The sequence below is a fragment of the Eublepharis macularius genome, chromosome 6 (genome assembly GCF_028583425.1).
Source record: "Eublepharis macularius isolate TG4126 chromosome 6, MPM_Emac_v1.0, whole genome shotgun sequence".
NCBI classification, from domain to species: domain Eukaryota; kingdom Metazoa; phylum Chordata; class Lepidosauria; order Squamata; family Eublepharidae; genus Eublepharis; species Eublepharis macularius.
In genome coordinates this window covers 7,740,523-7,755,488 of record NC_072795.1, presented here as the reverse complement: position 1 = coordinate 7,755,488, position 14,966 = coordinate 7,740,523, and the positions used below count along the sequence as shown (strand labels likewise).

General features: G+C 43.8%; 2 protein-coding genes across 2 annotated transcripts in view; both read right to left on the bottom strand.

The window, feature by feature from the left end:
* The window catches only part of LOC129331983 (cytochrome P450 2J6-like), a 28,575-nt gene extending 27,873 nt beyond the window's left edge, over positions 1-702 (bottom strand). The window contains exon 1 of the mRNA XM_054982709.1: positions 529-702. Coding sequence (XP_054838684.1) covers positions 529-702 — 174 coding nt within the window. The remainder of the gene's footprint in view (positions 1-528) is intronic.
* A 7,271-nt stretch (positions 703-7,973) lies between these two features.
* Positions 7,974-14,966, bottom strand: part of LOC129332570 (cytochrome P450 2J6-like) — a 31,064-nt gene continuing 24,071 nt past the window's right edge. The window contains exons 7-9 of the mRNA XM_054983779.1: positions 14,655-14,842; positions 13,005-13,146; positions 7,974-8,412 (exon numbers count right to left, since the gene is read on the bottom strand). Coding sequence (XP_054839754.1) covers positions 8,219-8,412; positions 13,005-13,146; positions 14,655-14,842 — 524 coding nt within the window. The 3' untranslated portion in view covers positions 7,974-8,218. The remainder of the gene's footprint in view (positions 8,413-13,004; positions 13,147-14,654; positions 14,843-14,966) is intronic.

The window sequence follows — 14,966 nt, the reverse complement described above, 5'->3', positions numbered from 1 at the left end:
CAAGTTCTCGTTGCATTATTTATAGCTTGTTTGGATCATAAACCACTAACCAATTGTCCTTCCAATAAACCGTCTTGGTTTTAGAAGTACAAGTGTCTCCCCTTCCAAGGTGTTTATTATTGCTGACATTTTCTATTGTTTTATCAATACCAAAGGAATGGTCTACATTATTCCCTTGGTTTGTGTAGAAGAGAAGGTGACTGCATAGTCAGAAAAGCCACAGGGAGATATTTCCTTCCATGTAGCCCAGTGTTTGAGGACCGCAGAGTCCAACGGGGAAAGAGTTCCCATCACTACAACAATCCTTTTGATTAACATACAACTGCACCATAGCACCAGCAAAAGAACATAGAATCATAGAACATAGGGTTGGAAGGGACCTGTAGGGTCATCTAGTCCAACCCCCTGCACAATGCTGGAAAATCACATGAGCCATGGTTTTAACCAGTAAGAGCCCTGAAACATCACTTGCCAATAAACCTCTCCCAGCTTAATACCCAACTGATCACACAATAGAAGTAGAAATACCTCTGTCAGGATATCACGTTCTAACCGAAAGAATTTCAGTTGCCATAAACATCCAAGAATTGGGATAGGAGCTGGTCCAGGTGGAAGTTGTTTTTTCTCTCTCTGCAGCTTTACAAACTGTACCACCAGGTAGCACAGAAAGAGCAGGCTAAAGATGGTGCTTAGAGCCAACATTTCGCTGCAGCTTTATCTGGGTACCAAATAGTAGCTGTCTATTGTCTTATGGCATATGAGTAGAAGTATCCTCCTATTTCCTTCCCACGGGTGTGTTCGCTTTCACAGTCCCCAGATTTCCATCTGCCCCTCCCTTTCGGCCTCGTCTCTTCCAATCCCACGTCTGCTCCTTCAGGCACTTTCTCAGTTGAAGCACGTTGAATAGCTTTGTGTATATGATTGAAAGTTATAGCTGGATTAGCTCTTTGATATCTGCAACTGTTAATTATGCACAGCTGTGCAGACTACACCTTTTCGCTTGTGACAATCTGCCTGACTTGCCGGAGATGCGGATCTGTCATATCTACAGCAGTAAAAACCTAAGGAGAGCCGTACTGTTCCAACAGTACTTAACCAGACGCTTTTATTTATTTTATTTTGTTCAATTTATATTCTGCTTTCCCCGCAAGCAGGCTCAGAGTGGATCACAGACGGTGATAAATACGGGCCAAGCTACTAGTGACGAATGACACTTGCTTGGCAAGTGAACAGACACACGTGTATTCCTCCCTGTTCACTTGCCATTCACTTGCGCTCCACTTGATCGTGTCATTCGTCACTTGTAGGCAAGTGTCATTCATCACTTGTAGCTTGACCCTACAATAAAACAGGATAGCATAATTTAAATTAAAAAATCTCAGTCAGAACAATAAAATCTATATAAGACAGTCGTGCCTATATTGCACATCCACCAAACATTAAAATAGTTCCGTGGGGCAGGGTGGCTAGCTACCAAATGACAACAGTCTGGGGGCCCCCACTTCCCCCTTGGTAGGAGGCCCTTTTTGGCCCACCTGCTTCAACCCTCTGTCTTGTAGGCCTGGTAGAAAGATAATAAATCTGGCCGGTCCTGGGTTTCCACAGTCCCACCAGGTTGGGGCCAGGACCAAAAAAGCCCTGGCCTTGGTCGAGGCAAGGTGAACCTCGCTCAAGATGAAGCGATCTGACCACAGCACCACTTTAATCACATCCAGATCCTCATGTATCCCCATCCCAAAGACCAGATCTAGCGTGTGGCCCGCGTCTGGGAAATCCACACGCACAACAATTTGCATCTCAGCAATTAGGACTCAGAGGTATATTGACTCTGAATATAGAGGTTCCTGTTAGCTATCATGTGTCATAGCCACTGGCAGATCTTTTCTCTTCTCATTTGTTTAATCCTCTTTCAAAATCAGCTAAGGCTAACTTTCTCCAGCTAATCAGCTAATCAGCTAACCTTCTCCACACCTTTTGACAGCGACTTCAATGACTGAATAATAAGTTACACAAAGGTCTTTTCCTTTTCTTTTGGTATTACGAGAGAAGGAGAAAAAAATCTCAGTTCAGTAAAGTTTCTCTGTGCTGTGTATAATGGTCTATCATGTACCCCACTGGCCAACTTTCTCAAACTTTTCCCCTTTCTTCCTGGAGACCCAAACATCTTTTCTTACCGGAAATGTTCTCCAGTCCATCAATCATTTGAGTAGTAGCCCTCTCTGCAGTGAGTATGAATCAAAATGATGGAACTCTGAAAAGATTAATCTTTCCAAAATGAGACCTTATTTGATAGTGAGTGACGGCTGGAATGAAATAAGGTTGCCACCTTCCAGAAGGGGCCTCTGGATCTCCCAGAATTATAATTGACCTCCAAACTGCAGAGCTCAGTCTCCCTGGAGAAAATGGCTGTTTTGGAAGATGGTTTGTACCACATTATACTCCACTGAGGTCCTTCCCCTTCCCCTAACCCCACCCTCTCCAGGCTCTAGCCCCCAAATCTGCACAAATTTTGCAACCCTATGCTGTATATTCTGCATTGTTTTACTATTTAGTTACATACCTGGTTTTTGGTCTAAATTTTGCAACATGCAAAAATATTAAAACATTTCAATACACAAACATCAAAGTTCATCAGCCCTCAAGAATCAGACATAAACTAATCTTTAGGCAGTGGTATCTTTTAGCAGCAATTTGTAGTTACTGGTGTCATAGCTTTACCCAAAATGTGTGTGTGTGTTATGTGCTGTCAAGTCGCCTCGGACCTATGGTGACCCTATGAATGAAAGACCTCCAAAACATCCTATCATTAACAGACTTGCTCAGATCCTGCAAACTGAAGGACGGGGCTTCTTTTATTGAGTCAAGCCACCTCATTTTAGGTCTTCCTCTTTTCCTGCTGCCTTCCACTTTTCCTAGCATTATTGACTTTTCCAGAGAATCTTGTCTTATCATGATGCGACCAAAGTAAGATAGCCTTAGTCTTGTTGTTTTAGCGTCTAGGGAGAATTCAGGTTTGATTTGATCTAGTACCCTTATTTGTCTTTTTGGCTGTCTGTGGCATCTACAAAACTCTCCTCCAGCACCACATTTCAAATGAATCAATTTTCTTCCTGTCAGCTTTCTTCACTGTCCAACTTTCACATCCATACATAATAATGGGGAATGCCATTAGTATGATGAGGAAATTGAAATTGTTCAAGATTTTCTATTCCTTGGCTCAATCATCAACCAAAAGGGAAACTGAAATGAAAAAATGAGAAGATTGAGTCTTGGAAGAGAAGCTGTGAGGGAGCTAGATAAAATCCTTAAAGATAAAGATGTCTCCTTGGGAACCAAGATCAAGATAATCTAAACGATGGTATTCCCCCAATCTCCCAAAATAATTGAGAGAATTCCCCCAGCTGTTCCTACCCTTCAATTTCTGTCCTACCTCATCTGTCTCATTCAAGCTCCTCACACCAGCCCCACCTTCTGTGTGTATATTTATTCTTTTTCATAGACACTGAATGTGTGTCCAATGGGGAGAGTTGAACTGTTTTGATAAATGGACACAATTTTGACATTAAAAACAGCAGTATTTGGAAACCAGTGGGTGAACGTTATACCCTTCCAGAATATTCTGTTGCTAATCTTGTAATGTTGCTCTAATTCTACGATGTCATTGTCATCCTACAAAAAAAAAAAACCCTTTCAAATTCAGCAAGAAATTTCTGAATGTAGGGTTGTGAACTCCAGGTTGGAAAATTCCTGAAGATTTAAGGGTAGACCTTGGGAAGGGCGGGATTTCATCAGGGTATAATTGTCATACAATCCATCCTCCTAAATAGCTGTTTCCTTTAGAGGAACTGATCTCTGTTGTCGAGAGCCATTAAAATTCTGGGAGATCTCCAGGATCCATCAGGAGGTCGGCACCCCTAGCACAATCCTAAACATAGTTACACCCTTCTAAGCCCATTGACTTCAATGAATGTAAAACGTTGTAATGCTCTAATAGGATTGCACTGTTAGAAACCAGCAGGGTTTGATAGTCACCACATGGGAGTTTGTTTCATTTCTTTCATTTTTATTATTAATTCCCAAAGGGACTCTTTTATTATTGAGTTGTTTCACATGGTTTTGTTTTGTTATTGCTTCTTTCATTACTGTAGTTTCATTTTCATAATTTTATTTCCTTATTTCCCATTGATTTCAATGGAAGACACACACACCCCTTTGTCCCTTCTTGGTTTTCTGTCTGAACTGGACAAAGCTCACCAGGACTGCAGTACTCCACTAGGACATCTGCACTGTAAAACATCTGATAGACAGAAAAAAGTAGTCTTTCCTTGTGAGGCAATTAAATATACCCATGGTTAACATTAAAGTTTATGTGGAAACTGATAGGAAACAGAAATCATAAAACAGCTGGATTAATTGGGACTGCAGCCTCTTAGCTTAAATAATAGCATCTTAATCTTGCAGGGGGGATTTGCAGCGCTAGCTAGACTGCCGCTCCTGTTGGCTGCTGCTGCTTTTTCAAAATCACCCCTTCCTCTCCCTCTGCCAGATCTGCCTCCACCAAGCTGCACAGTCTTCCAACCTGCACTGGAAGATTGCCTGCCAGTCATGATTTGCTGTGTTTGTGCAAAGTTATCAGATTAGACACTGTGATATGTGTAGGAAATGTATGTAATTTTATTACTGGATTGTGTGTGATCAATTTTATTTGTTTATTTAAAGTGTTGTGTTTTGGTCACAACTGGGCCAGCCAGACATATTGTCAGGCTATGGATGACAGGATATGGTAGACAGGTCTCTGTGCCGTTGCAACAAGAAGTCCAAGCTCTTGGTTAAATGGTTTTATTCAGAAATCCAATCATTTCCATATATATGTCCATAGAATTACTCAGAAGCAAGAAAGCATCTAAGCAGTACATGCTTCCTTGATAGGAATAGAAACTTGAGGAAAGTACAGCTCTAAATACTCAAACATTTCCCCCTTCCCACCTAGACCACAGAATTCTGTGGGAAGGAGTCTGGGAACTTCTTCTGGAGATTAGCTAGACAGGACAAAGAGGCATAAAAGAAACGGCAACATTTCAGGCAGTGCAAGGTCATTTCAGTGAGCTCCAAAGAAAGAGAGAACACAGCTGTGTTCTCAGGATGGTAGAGGGAGAGAAACAAAAGTGATGATTAGAGCATTTGCAACATGAAATCAAGACACAGCATTAGCAATGGTTCAACACCTAAATGACATGGGTGCAGGGATGCAGACATGACACATATAACACAAACTGAGTTACACTAGACAGACAAATCCAATATTTATTGTAATTCTCAAAGAATTACAACAGCTTCAGTAGTGGGAAGGGGCACAGTTAAAATTCAAAAGGGTTTGGTAGAAGGATACATTTTGGCAAAACACAGTCACAGGAAGCTGCACCCTGAAATACTTAATAAAGAATTAATTAAGCCAATAAAACCGAGGGGGGAATTAAATAAAAAACTGGGCTCTGAAGAGCCAGAAGGGGCAGAAGGAAGCAAGACGGAAGGCAAGTCACAAATCAAATAGTAAAGCAGGGAGGAATGAGGATAGAAGGCACAAGCCACAAGTTAAAATAGTAAAATGCTTCAGAAAGAATTAGAGGACACAGCACACACAAAACAGAAAGTATATTCAAGGAGAAAGCTAAGCTAGTAAGAAAGGAACAATATAGTATAAAATGCTGTTGTTGTTTTATGGCACGAGAAAACCTGCGAATGACCTCCCTCCCTCTGAGAGCCAAGCTACAAGTGACACCTGACACAGGTTGGACACTTGTCAGCTTCCCTCAAGTTTTGATGGGAAATGTAGGCGTCCTGGTTTTACAGCTTGGCTCTCCATTACAGCTGCAAGACCAGGATGCCTACATTTCCCATCAAAACTTGAGGCAACCTGACAAGTGTCCAACCTATGTCAGGCGTCACTTGTAGCTTGGCTCTGAGATCCCAAGAAACAGGCAAGCTGCAGTATGCAAAATCAGCTTTAAAGTCCCACCCCATATTGTTAGCAGTCAGACCCCTTCCTCACACTAAGAGGGCAGCTTATGGATGGAGTATCGTAAATGTCCCTTCCCCATAGGCCATAAGCAAAAAGCATTGCCTGGTCCAGAGCGGATGCCAGCTGGCTGGGAGCATGGAAAACTACCAGATTATGAGGCTGTTGACTGATGGCCTCTCCATGCCCCCAGAGATAATGAGGTTTCCTAGGAAAACTCGTCTAATCCTATCAATGCCCTTGGCTTGAGTGGAAAATTAATATGATGGTCCAACAGCTGCTGCAATCTTTAATGTCTCCTTTTTTTAGGGATGTAGATTGAGCATTTTCAGTCTGTGGGCCATTTTTGTGTTTCCATATTTATTGGAATATTCTTGTTTTGATGGACTGATTTTCTGGATCTTGAAACAGAAATATCCGTATATCATCTACTCATGATTCATCTCCTCTCATTGGTAAAACTCTGTAGCACAGCTTTCCCTTTATCTTCTAAAATTGCAGATTCTTCATCAAAAATTCTTTTTTTGAAGGAATCTGCCATCCTTTCCTCTCTCCTGTACAGTTCTTCAGTATGTTGTTTCCATTTTTTAAATTTGTTCTAATGTTTTTGTGTTGATCTTTCAGTATCCCTATCTATGGATTGCATTTCCTTTTGATTTCCTGGATTTTGTGAAACAGGTCTCTTGTTCTTCCTTTATTGATGTTTTATATCTTTGCATCGGATATTTTAATAGTTCTCTTTGTCTTTTTGTGGAAGTTGCTGGAAAACTGCACTTAGAATTTTGATTCTCTTTCTGTCACCTTTGACTTTTGCTTCTTGTCTGTCTTTCGCAATTTTAAGAATTTCATCGATCATCCATAAAGGCTCCTCCTTTCGTTTGGCTACTGGAGTAATCTGTGCACATTCTTCCTTGATAACATCTCTGGCTTCAAGACTGCAAATCTGTTCTTTACATGGTGTTTACATTCTTCAGGTGTGTCGTTTAAATTCTTCTAGAATGATATTTAGATTATATTTTGGTACTATGATTGCTTTAGTATTTCTCTTCAGCTTTATTCTAATTTTTGAAATTAGTAGTCTGTACCACAATCAGCCCCTGGTCTTGTTTTAGCAGAGAGAGTTGAGGTTCTCCATCTTCTGCTTCCGATGGTATTGGACATTTGGTGACTTTTGCTATTCAGTTGCCTGAAACGTATCATATTATGGGCTTCACAAAATTCTATGAGTCGCTTCCCTGCTTTGTTTCTTAGTCCTAGTCCAAATTTTCTAACCATGTTTAATTCTGCTTTGTCTCCTGCTTTTGTGTTGCAAATCACTTATGATTATGAGTATATCTTGTTTAGGTTATGATCAATTTCTGGCAGGTAAACCAAAGAGGCTGAGAAAAGAAGACAGAAAGGATGTATGATGCAATATGCAAATAAGACCAATTCAATTATGTGCACGGAACACAACACCAATAGTTTAATATGTTAACACCTCAAAAACAAAATACAAGGGGTCCGTCCATAGCATTGTTCAGTTATATCATGCTAGCAGCAGAAGAAAAATGGATATAAAATAGGAGTGCGACACTTGTTTAACATTCCTTGGATGTGGGGGTGAGGGTCTACAATCTTATGATCAGCCAGGACCATAAACCTGGAAGTCACGACCTCTGACCACATAAAAGGCTGGCAGGTCAAGAAGACAGATTCTTTGACTGTCTAAGAGCCAAGCTACAAGTGACGCCTGACACAGGTTGGACACTTGTCAGCTTCCCTCAAGTTTTGATGGGAAATGTAGGCGCCCTGGTTTTACAGCTTGGCTCTCCATTACAGCTGCAAGACCAGGATGCCTACATTTCCCATCAGAACTGGAGGGAAGCTGACAAGTGTCCAACCTGTGTAAGGCGTCACTTGTAGCTTGGCTATGAGATGGCAGCAGAATTGCCACATTATTGAACTTCAGGTTTGGTTGCCGTCTTGCATCTTCCTGTCTTGGCTTAATGTGGCCCTTACCCCTAGACTAACAATCTACAATAAACCTGGGAAATAAATAGTAAAAAAGGATTAAGGTACGTCCTCAGCAAACATGAAGGAACTTAAAAATGCCTTACAATGAAACCTGAGATTCTCACAAATCCGAATAAGCCGGAAACACTTCGAGCTGAAAAAAGAGATTCTTGAATTCACTGTACTGCTTCCCCATTGCACACACTCTCAGCCACACAAGACTTGGCGAGGTTCAGCACAGATTTCAAAATAGTGCGGCTGCAAAGTCCCCCCCAAAACGGGTTCCAAGTTTACTGCTTTCACTCCTTCTGGCAAATGGAAGGTGAAGGCCTTCAGAAGGTTGGAGAAGAAAATAAAGAGCTCTGTCTTTGCCAAATGTTCTCCCAGACATAGCCGATGCCCTGCAGGGGAGAAAAGAGGAGAGAGATAATCACCCATAATCACCCATGCATTGTAAAGTGACTTAAACTTCACTCGTTTAGGGCCAAGCTACAAGTGATGAATGACACTCGAACGGCCAGTGGATTGAAAGGAGAGCAAGTGGAGGGCAAGTGAACAGGGAGGGATACACTTACCGTTCAAGTGTCATTTGTCACTTGTCATTTGCCAATTAATAAAAATAAATTGCCAATTAATAAAAATAATAATAAAAACCTGGAAAAGCCCCGGAGACCTGCCATGTGGAAGCCCTGTTGCTGCTGCGCTTTATGGGCATCCTACGACAGGGAAACCACCTCAATCTATGCCGTTGTGTTTTTGATGAAAGCAGTCAATTGCTGTTCTCCTTTGGATGTTTCTGCCTTGCCTGTTAATTCTTTTTTTCTGTTATGGTCAATGGCTGACGGAAACACACTTCATCTTCCATCACTGCACACTCGCGCTGTTTTCAAGAGAACGTTTTTCCCCATGTAAATATTGCTATGACCCTCGAGCTTAAAGCCAGACAAGACAAGTGAAAACACATGAAGTTGCCTTGTACAGGATAAAACTATTGGTCAAAGTCAGTACTGTCTTCTGAGAGCCAGGCTACAAGTGACGCCTGACACAGGTTGGACACTTGTCAGCTTGCCTCAGGTTTTGATGGGAAATGTAGGCATCCTGGTTTTGCAGCTGTAATGGAGAGCCAAGCTGTAAAACCAGGATGCCTACATTTCCCATCAAAACTTGAGGCAAGCTGACAAGTGTCCAACCTGTGTCAGGCGTCACTTGTAGCTTGGCTCTCAGTCTGGCAGAAGCTCTCCAGGGTCTCAGGCCGGAGCCTTTTTCACCACCTACTGCCTGGTCCTTTCAGCTAGAGATGCTGGATCTCCTCCCGTTTGCTTGGCTCATGAAGCTTGGAGACTAGGAGAAGTTAAAATGTTTAAAATAGCATGTACCACTCAATGCCAGGAACAGCGGGTGGAATATCTCCTGGCTATCTCTTTCCCCATCCATTTGCCATTCATCATTAAATAAAGTTTCCCATCATTTCCTGAATTTCTTCTTCATTTGTCTAACATTGCTCATTTTTCCTTACAGTACCTTTCTCTCCTGCAATTCCACACCAGTGGGACTGATAGGAAGAAAAAGGAGCATTGTCATGTCTGTGTACAGCCACACCATGGTTGTCTGTTTATTGTGTTGCTTGTGTCACAATATGCTGAAGCTATACTGCCTTATTGCTTATTGATGTGCCTTACTGCAGATGTTACTTGCTTAGGACCCAGAACGGGCCTCCCTGGTTATCTTAGAGAAATATGCAAGTCTCGGCTAACTGTGACCTTGGTGTGTCTAGATGCCAGCTTTCACTTCTCTTCCCAGATGCTGGGAATACTTTATTGTATACCTGATGCCTAGTCATAACCAGATTCTCACAGGCTTGCATGCCAAAACCTTAATGGTCATTTGGAGCATGGGAAAATCAACTATAACATAGGCTGCTCGATTTGAATGGTCACTTCTGCCAAAGGTCCAGAGGAGTTAGCCGTGTTAGTCTGTAGTAGCACCTTTAAGACTAACCAACTTTACTGTAGCGTAAGCTTTTGAGAATCACAGTTTTCTATGTCAGATGCATCAGACGAAGAGAACTGTAATTCTCAAAAGCTTATGCTACAGTAAAGTTGGTTAGTCTTAAAGGTGCTACTGGACTCTTTTCTATTTTACTTCTGCCAAACTCCGTGATGGAGTACAGACCTGAACTGAATGGATTCTAATAAAGTCACTTCTGCTGGAACCAATGTGTGTTCACTGTGGATGGGCTTGAGGGATCTACCTGCCAGGAACTGACAAGCATCCTAACATTCCCCCAGTCAAGACTTGCTCCTTCTGGGCAGCCATTCTTCCTTCAGCCCACTTGAAACCCAGCCTTTTTCCTCCTTTCTTTGCCAAGGCAAGCAGGGAAGAAAGACCCCAAGATGAACTTCTGAAACTGCAAAGCCTACGGAGTCCTACAAAAGAGGTAAAAACTGGGAGGGAAACAGAAGAATTCTGCCTGATTCAGGATGAATGAAGAACCAGTGAAAGAAGGGCTGGCATGCAGAGGGGGCATGGAAGGGTTGGCAGGCAGAGGGGGCATGGGAGGGCTGCCAGGCAGGGGGACTGGGGAAGGCTGGCAGGAGGGCTCACCTTCCTTCCCCTTGCCCTGGCTCAAATGGGGCTCCAGAGGGCAGCTTGCCTTCCCTCTCCATCCCCAGCTTGAGCAGAGCTTGGAAGGGCAGCGGACAGCTCGCCCTTGCCTCTCTGTCCCCCCCTCCCAGCTCAAGCGGGGCTTGTGAGGACTGGCAGGTGAAGGGGCAAGGGGGGTTTGGCGAGGGCTGAGATGCAAGGGGCAACATGCCTGTAGCCCTGTGAGCCCTGCTGAGAACAACACCTGGCTCTGGCAGGGCTCCGAAGTCGGGGGCAGGCACTTCGGCTCCACCCCAGCTCCACCGAGAGCGAGGCAGCCCGGCTCCAGTGGGGCTCCAAGGGTGGCGGGTGGGCACTTTGCCTCCGCCCCATTGCCCCAGCTCCACCAAGAGTGATGCAGCCCGGCTCCGGTGGGGCTCTGAGGGCAGCAGCGGGCGCCTCGCCTCTGCCATGGCTCTGCCGAGAGCGAGGCAGCCTGGCTCCAGCGGGGCTCCGAGGGTGGCAGGCGGCCACTTCGCCTCCGCCACATCACCCCAGCTCTGCCGCGGCTTGCAGGCACGTCGCTCTTCCTGTTCCATCCTCCTCCTCCAGCTGGGCTATGCAACCCAGCGGTAGAGGGCCAGGCAGATTTGCCTGACCCTCCACTGCCCGAGGTGGTGTTCCATGGTGCCCTTTTATCCTGGTGCGCCTGCGCAGGTGCACCAGGATAAAAGTGCGTCATCTGAAAGACGCTAAGACAATTATGTAGTAGGATAAGAGTAATCAATCAAACCAGCAGTAGTTGATGATGATAATACAGTATTTCTTGCCTTATAAAAATAATGTAACCCCTGTACTATTAACCCGTAATCATGAAACAATATTACTGATAAATTATAACTCAGCAAGTTTATGCTTCATTAAATCTCTTTGTTTTTGACATGCCGCAAGGCTAAATTTTTTGTCTCTGTTGCAAAAAACTAGCACAGATACCCCTCTGGGATTTGTTGCACAGCAGACAAGAAATACAAGCAGCAAAGCTTTTCTGATTTGTGGTGGTGGAATAATTACTGTCTGGAAGGGAATGCAGGCATCTGCCTCAGGCATCTGCAGGGCTTTTTTTCTGGGAAAAGAGGTTGCCAGCACAAGGGGCAACTCTTGGCGGAAGGTTGTGCCCATGGTACCACATGTGAGTGCGCAAAGTGCGTGCATGCTCCCAGGGCCAATGACGTCACTTTGGGTCAGCTGGAACAAGGGGGGAGTTTTTAAAAGTTTAAATCGCCCTCGACGAAAATGGTCACATGTCTTGTGGCCCTGCCCCTTGATCTCCAGACAGAGGAGAGTTTAGATTGCCCTCCACGCTGCTCCAGTGGTGCGGATGGCAATTTAAACTCCCGTCTATCTGGAGATCAGGGGGCGGAGCCACCAGCCATTTTGTGCATTTTCAAGAGGTTCCGGAACTTCGTTCCACCGCGTTCCAACTGAAAAATACAAGAATACAAATCCAACCTTGTCCAAGGGACTGTCACTTTTGGTGCCCCAAGTTCTGAAGGCAAAAGAAACAATGCTGGTCAAGGAGCCAAAAGTGATAGCCGGTCTTTAGTTCTCAGTATTGCTGCACGGAATTGACCCTCCTGCCCGGCTCCATTCTGCCGGCAGAAAAAGACTGCAAAAGAGAAGAGCTTCTACCTGTTGACTTGGTTGCCTCTTGGGAGGGTTCTTATTGGCAAGATGAAAAATGTTAACATGTCATTCAGACACCTTGTTAAAACTTTCTCCTTTTCCTCGAGGCAATTTCAATTCCGGTGTCTCCATGTGGATTCTCGTTAAACAGGTTTTTAGTGTGAACTGCATTTAGGTTCTATAGTAATACTCGAAGGGGGGGGGTGGAATTTTCAAATCCTCCTGAAGATTTCGTGCTCAAAAGGCAAGATGGGTGGGTGGATGGGAAATCAAACAGCTAATTAATTAGGGTTTCCATTTGAGTGCATATTGCTCCTAGCTTCTTTGGGGAAATCCTGTCCATCTTGCCTTTTAATCTTAGGTTAGATGAAGAGAAAAGTAACATGGTGACAAGGGGTGTGCACCAAAAAAAGATTCAGGTTTACTGAAGCAGGGGAAAAAATTCGGGTAAACTCAAAGGCTGAAGCTGCAAGCTTCGGGTATTTAAACTGCTTCAAGATTATTTGGTAAGATTCGGCCATTGTTTCCAAAGGGAAACACCATTTAGTTCTGTGTGTTGGGGTAGGGAAGTGACCCTCCAGCATAGTACGTGCATATATTTTTAAGTGACGCTGGATTTCTTTAAATTTGAGCTCTTTCTCTAATTTTTTCCTTTAAATTTCAATCTTTAAATCAAAGCTCAAAGCCCCAATTGGTTGAAATAGCTGTTAGTCATCTGTGCTGTCACCTATAGAAAAGGGAATGAAGGCTTCTCGGCAGGTGAATTTCCCATCTCTGTCGAGGAAGTGGCTCGGATTGAACTCCCGGGGTGTCTCCCATTCATTAGGATCCATCAAGGCAGAAGCGATGTTTGGTAAAATGATAGTGCCCTGAGGGGAGAAAGCCAAGAATTCAGTTTGCTCCCTCAAAGACCCTGAGGGGAAAGGAAAGAGGCCCATGTTAATAAGTTCTCCACCAACAAAAGATCTCAGAGAAATACATACATGAAGTTAATGGCTAAAATATTTCCTGCCTTTCTTTCCATAGGGAGATATAGGGGCATACAAACACAGAATTAGAGAAATATGAGCAGAGCCGATATTTAAAACCAAGATAAAAGAACATACTACAGCTTGACCCAACTCATTATGGCTGCCATCAAATTGACCGCCCTCAAATGCTCTCCTGAATAACGTTCTTTTGCAGTATTTCCCAAAAACTTCCAAGGTTGGCAATCTGAATGCCTCAGAATGCCTCCGAAGGTGTAGAAACACTGGCCAAAGGACAGATTGAATCCTCTGAGGGGAAGACGCCTTCCACTATCAAAAGCTCCTGGGAAAACTCTGAATCAGGCCAGAGAAGAACCGGCCCCCTCCCCAGTTTCAGTAACTGTGGCAGCAACTGGGACCTCTCTCTGGAGACTTCTGCCTCCTTTCCTCTGGTGTCCATCTCTCTACCAACTAGAAGGTTACAACAGCATTATTCCAGGTGCAAGGAGATCAGGGAAACATAGTTCTCCAGGGTTCTTGAGCCTATGGATTCATGGAGATCTATGTTTCCAGGCTACCAGCGTTTCCAGTGCTGGCTGTTGTCACTTTCTAGAAACCAAAGGGAGAAGGGGGAGAGGGGGGAAGAAGGTTGAGGCTTCCTTCACACCTCCACCTAAATGGTAAATTTGGCAGAAGGCCAAAGGAGGACAGGGGTGGGAGATGTTTTACGTGAGATTTGGAACCTTTTACATTCCTTATTGTGTTGGGAGTGTAATCTGGTCCAAAGGCTGGACAGAGAATGCTGAACCCAGTTTCAAGTGGAACCATGGGGAGTATACACACTACGAGTTTAAATGACTTTAAAACATAGTCAGACAAAAGTATGGAAGATAGCTCTCGCAAAGTCTTTTAATTGTGGCAGCCAATGATTATCTATTCTCTCAGGGTCCTGACGGACTTAGAAGACTTCCTTCACCCTTGAATAGACTTTCCTTTCTGAACTTTCAGGAAAGAAGAAAGGATTTACCCAGGGCTTCCCACCCCCACCCCCCAGCTAGAACACAGTGAAAGGTTCAGCACCTGCTTTGACCCTCCCGTCCAGTGTGGGGAAGTTGTGTCCATTAAACTTTTAGCAGTAGTGTGCTAATTGACCTCCACATGGTGCTTAGAGTATAAACAAAGAAAGGCCACGACAAAAGAGCTGTGCTTTTCCGCTCATGTGTTATGTATTTCTTTATTTAAAACATTTCAGTCAAGAGTTTCGGCACCTCTTATCTTGGAAAAAAAGCTGATTTACCCCAGTGATTGATGACCTTCTGTCCAGATGGAAAGGAAGGAAGGAAAATATTTGACCTATTACCTAAAATAATAAACGTAAAGCAGGTTTTATAGAAAGGAGATTTGTTTACCCTTTTAATGGGAAACTGTCGGATCATCGTGTCTTTCACACATAGTCGAGGTATCCCAATGGAGACAATGTTAGAGAAGCGCTGGACCTCGTGAATCACAGCATTCGTGTAGGGCAGGTTCTTGCGGTCCTCATAGCGGATTGTTTGGCAGGGAGCCACGGTGGCCTCTATCTCCTTCTGGACTTTTTCTGAGGAGAAACAAACAGATGACCTATAGAGAGAGCTACAAGGGCTGACACCAGTTCTCAGACTGTATTTACCAAAAAGGAAGATGTGTCAGAATATACTGTAAAGACGGTTTACTAAGTGCAG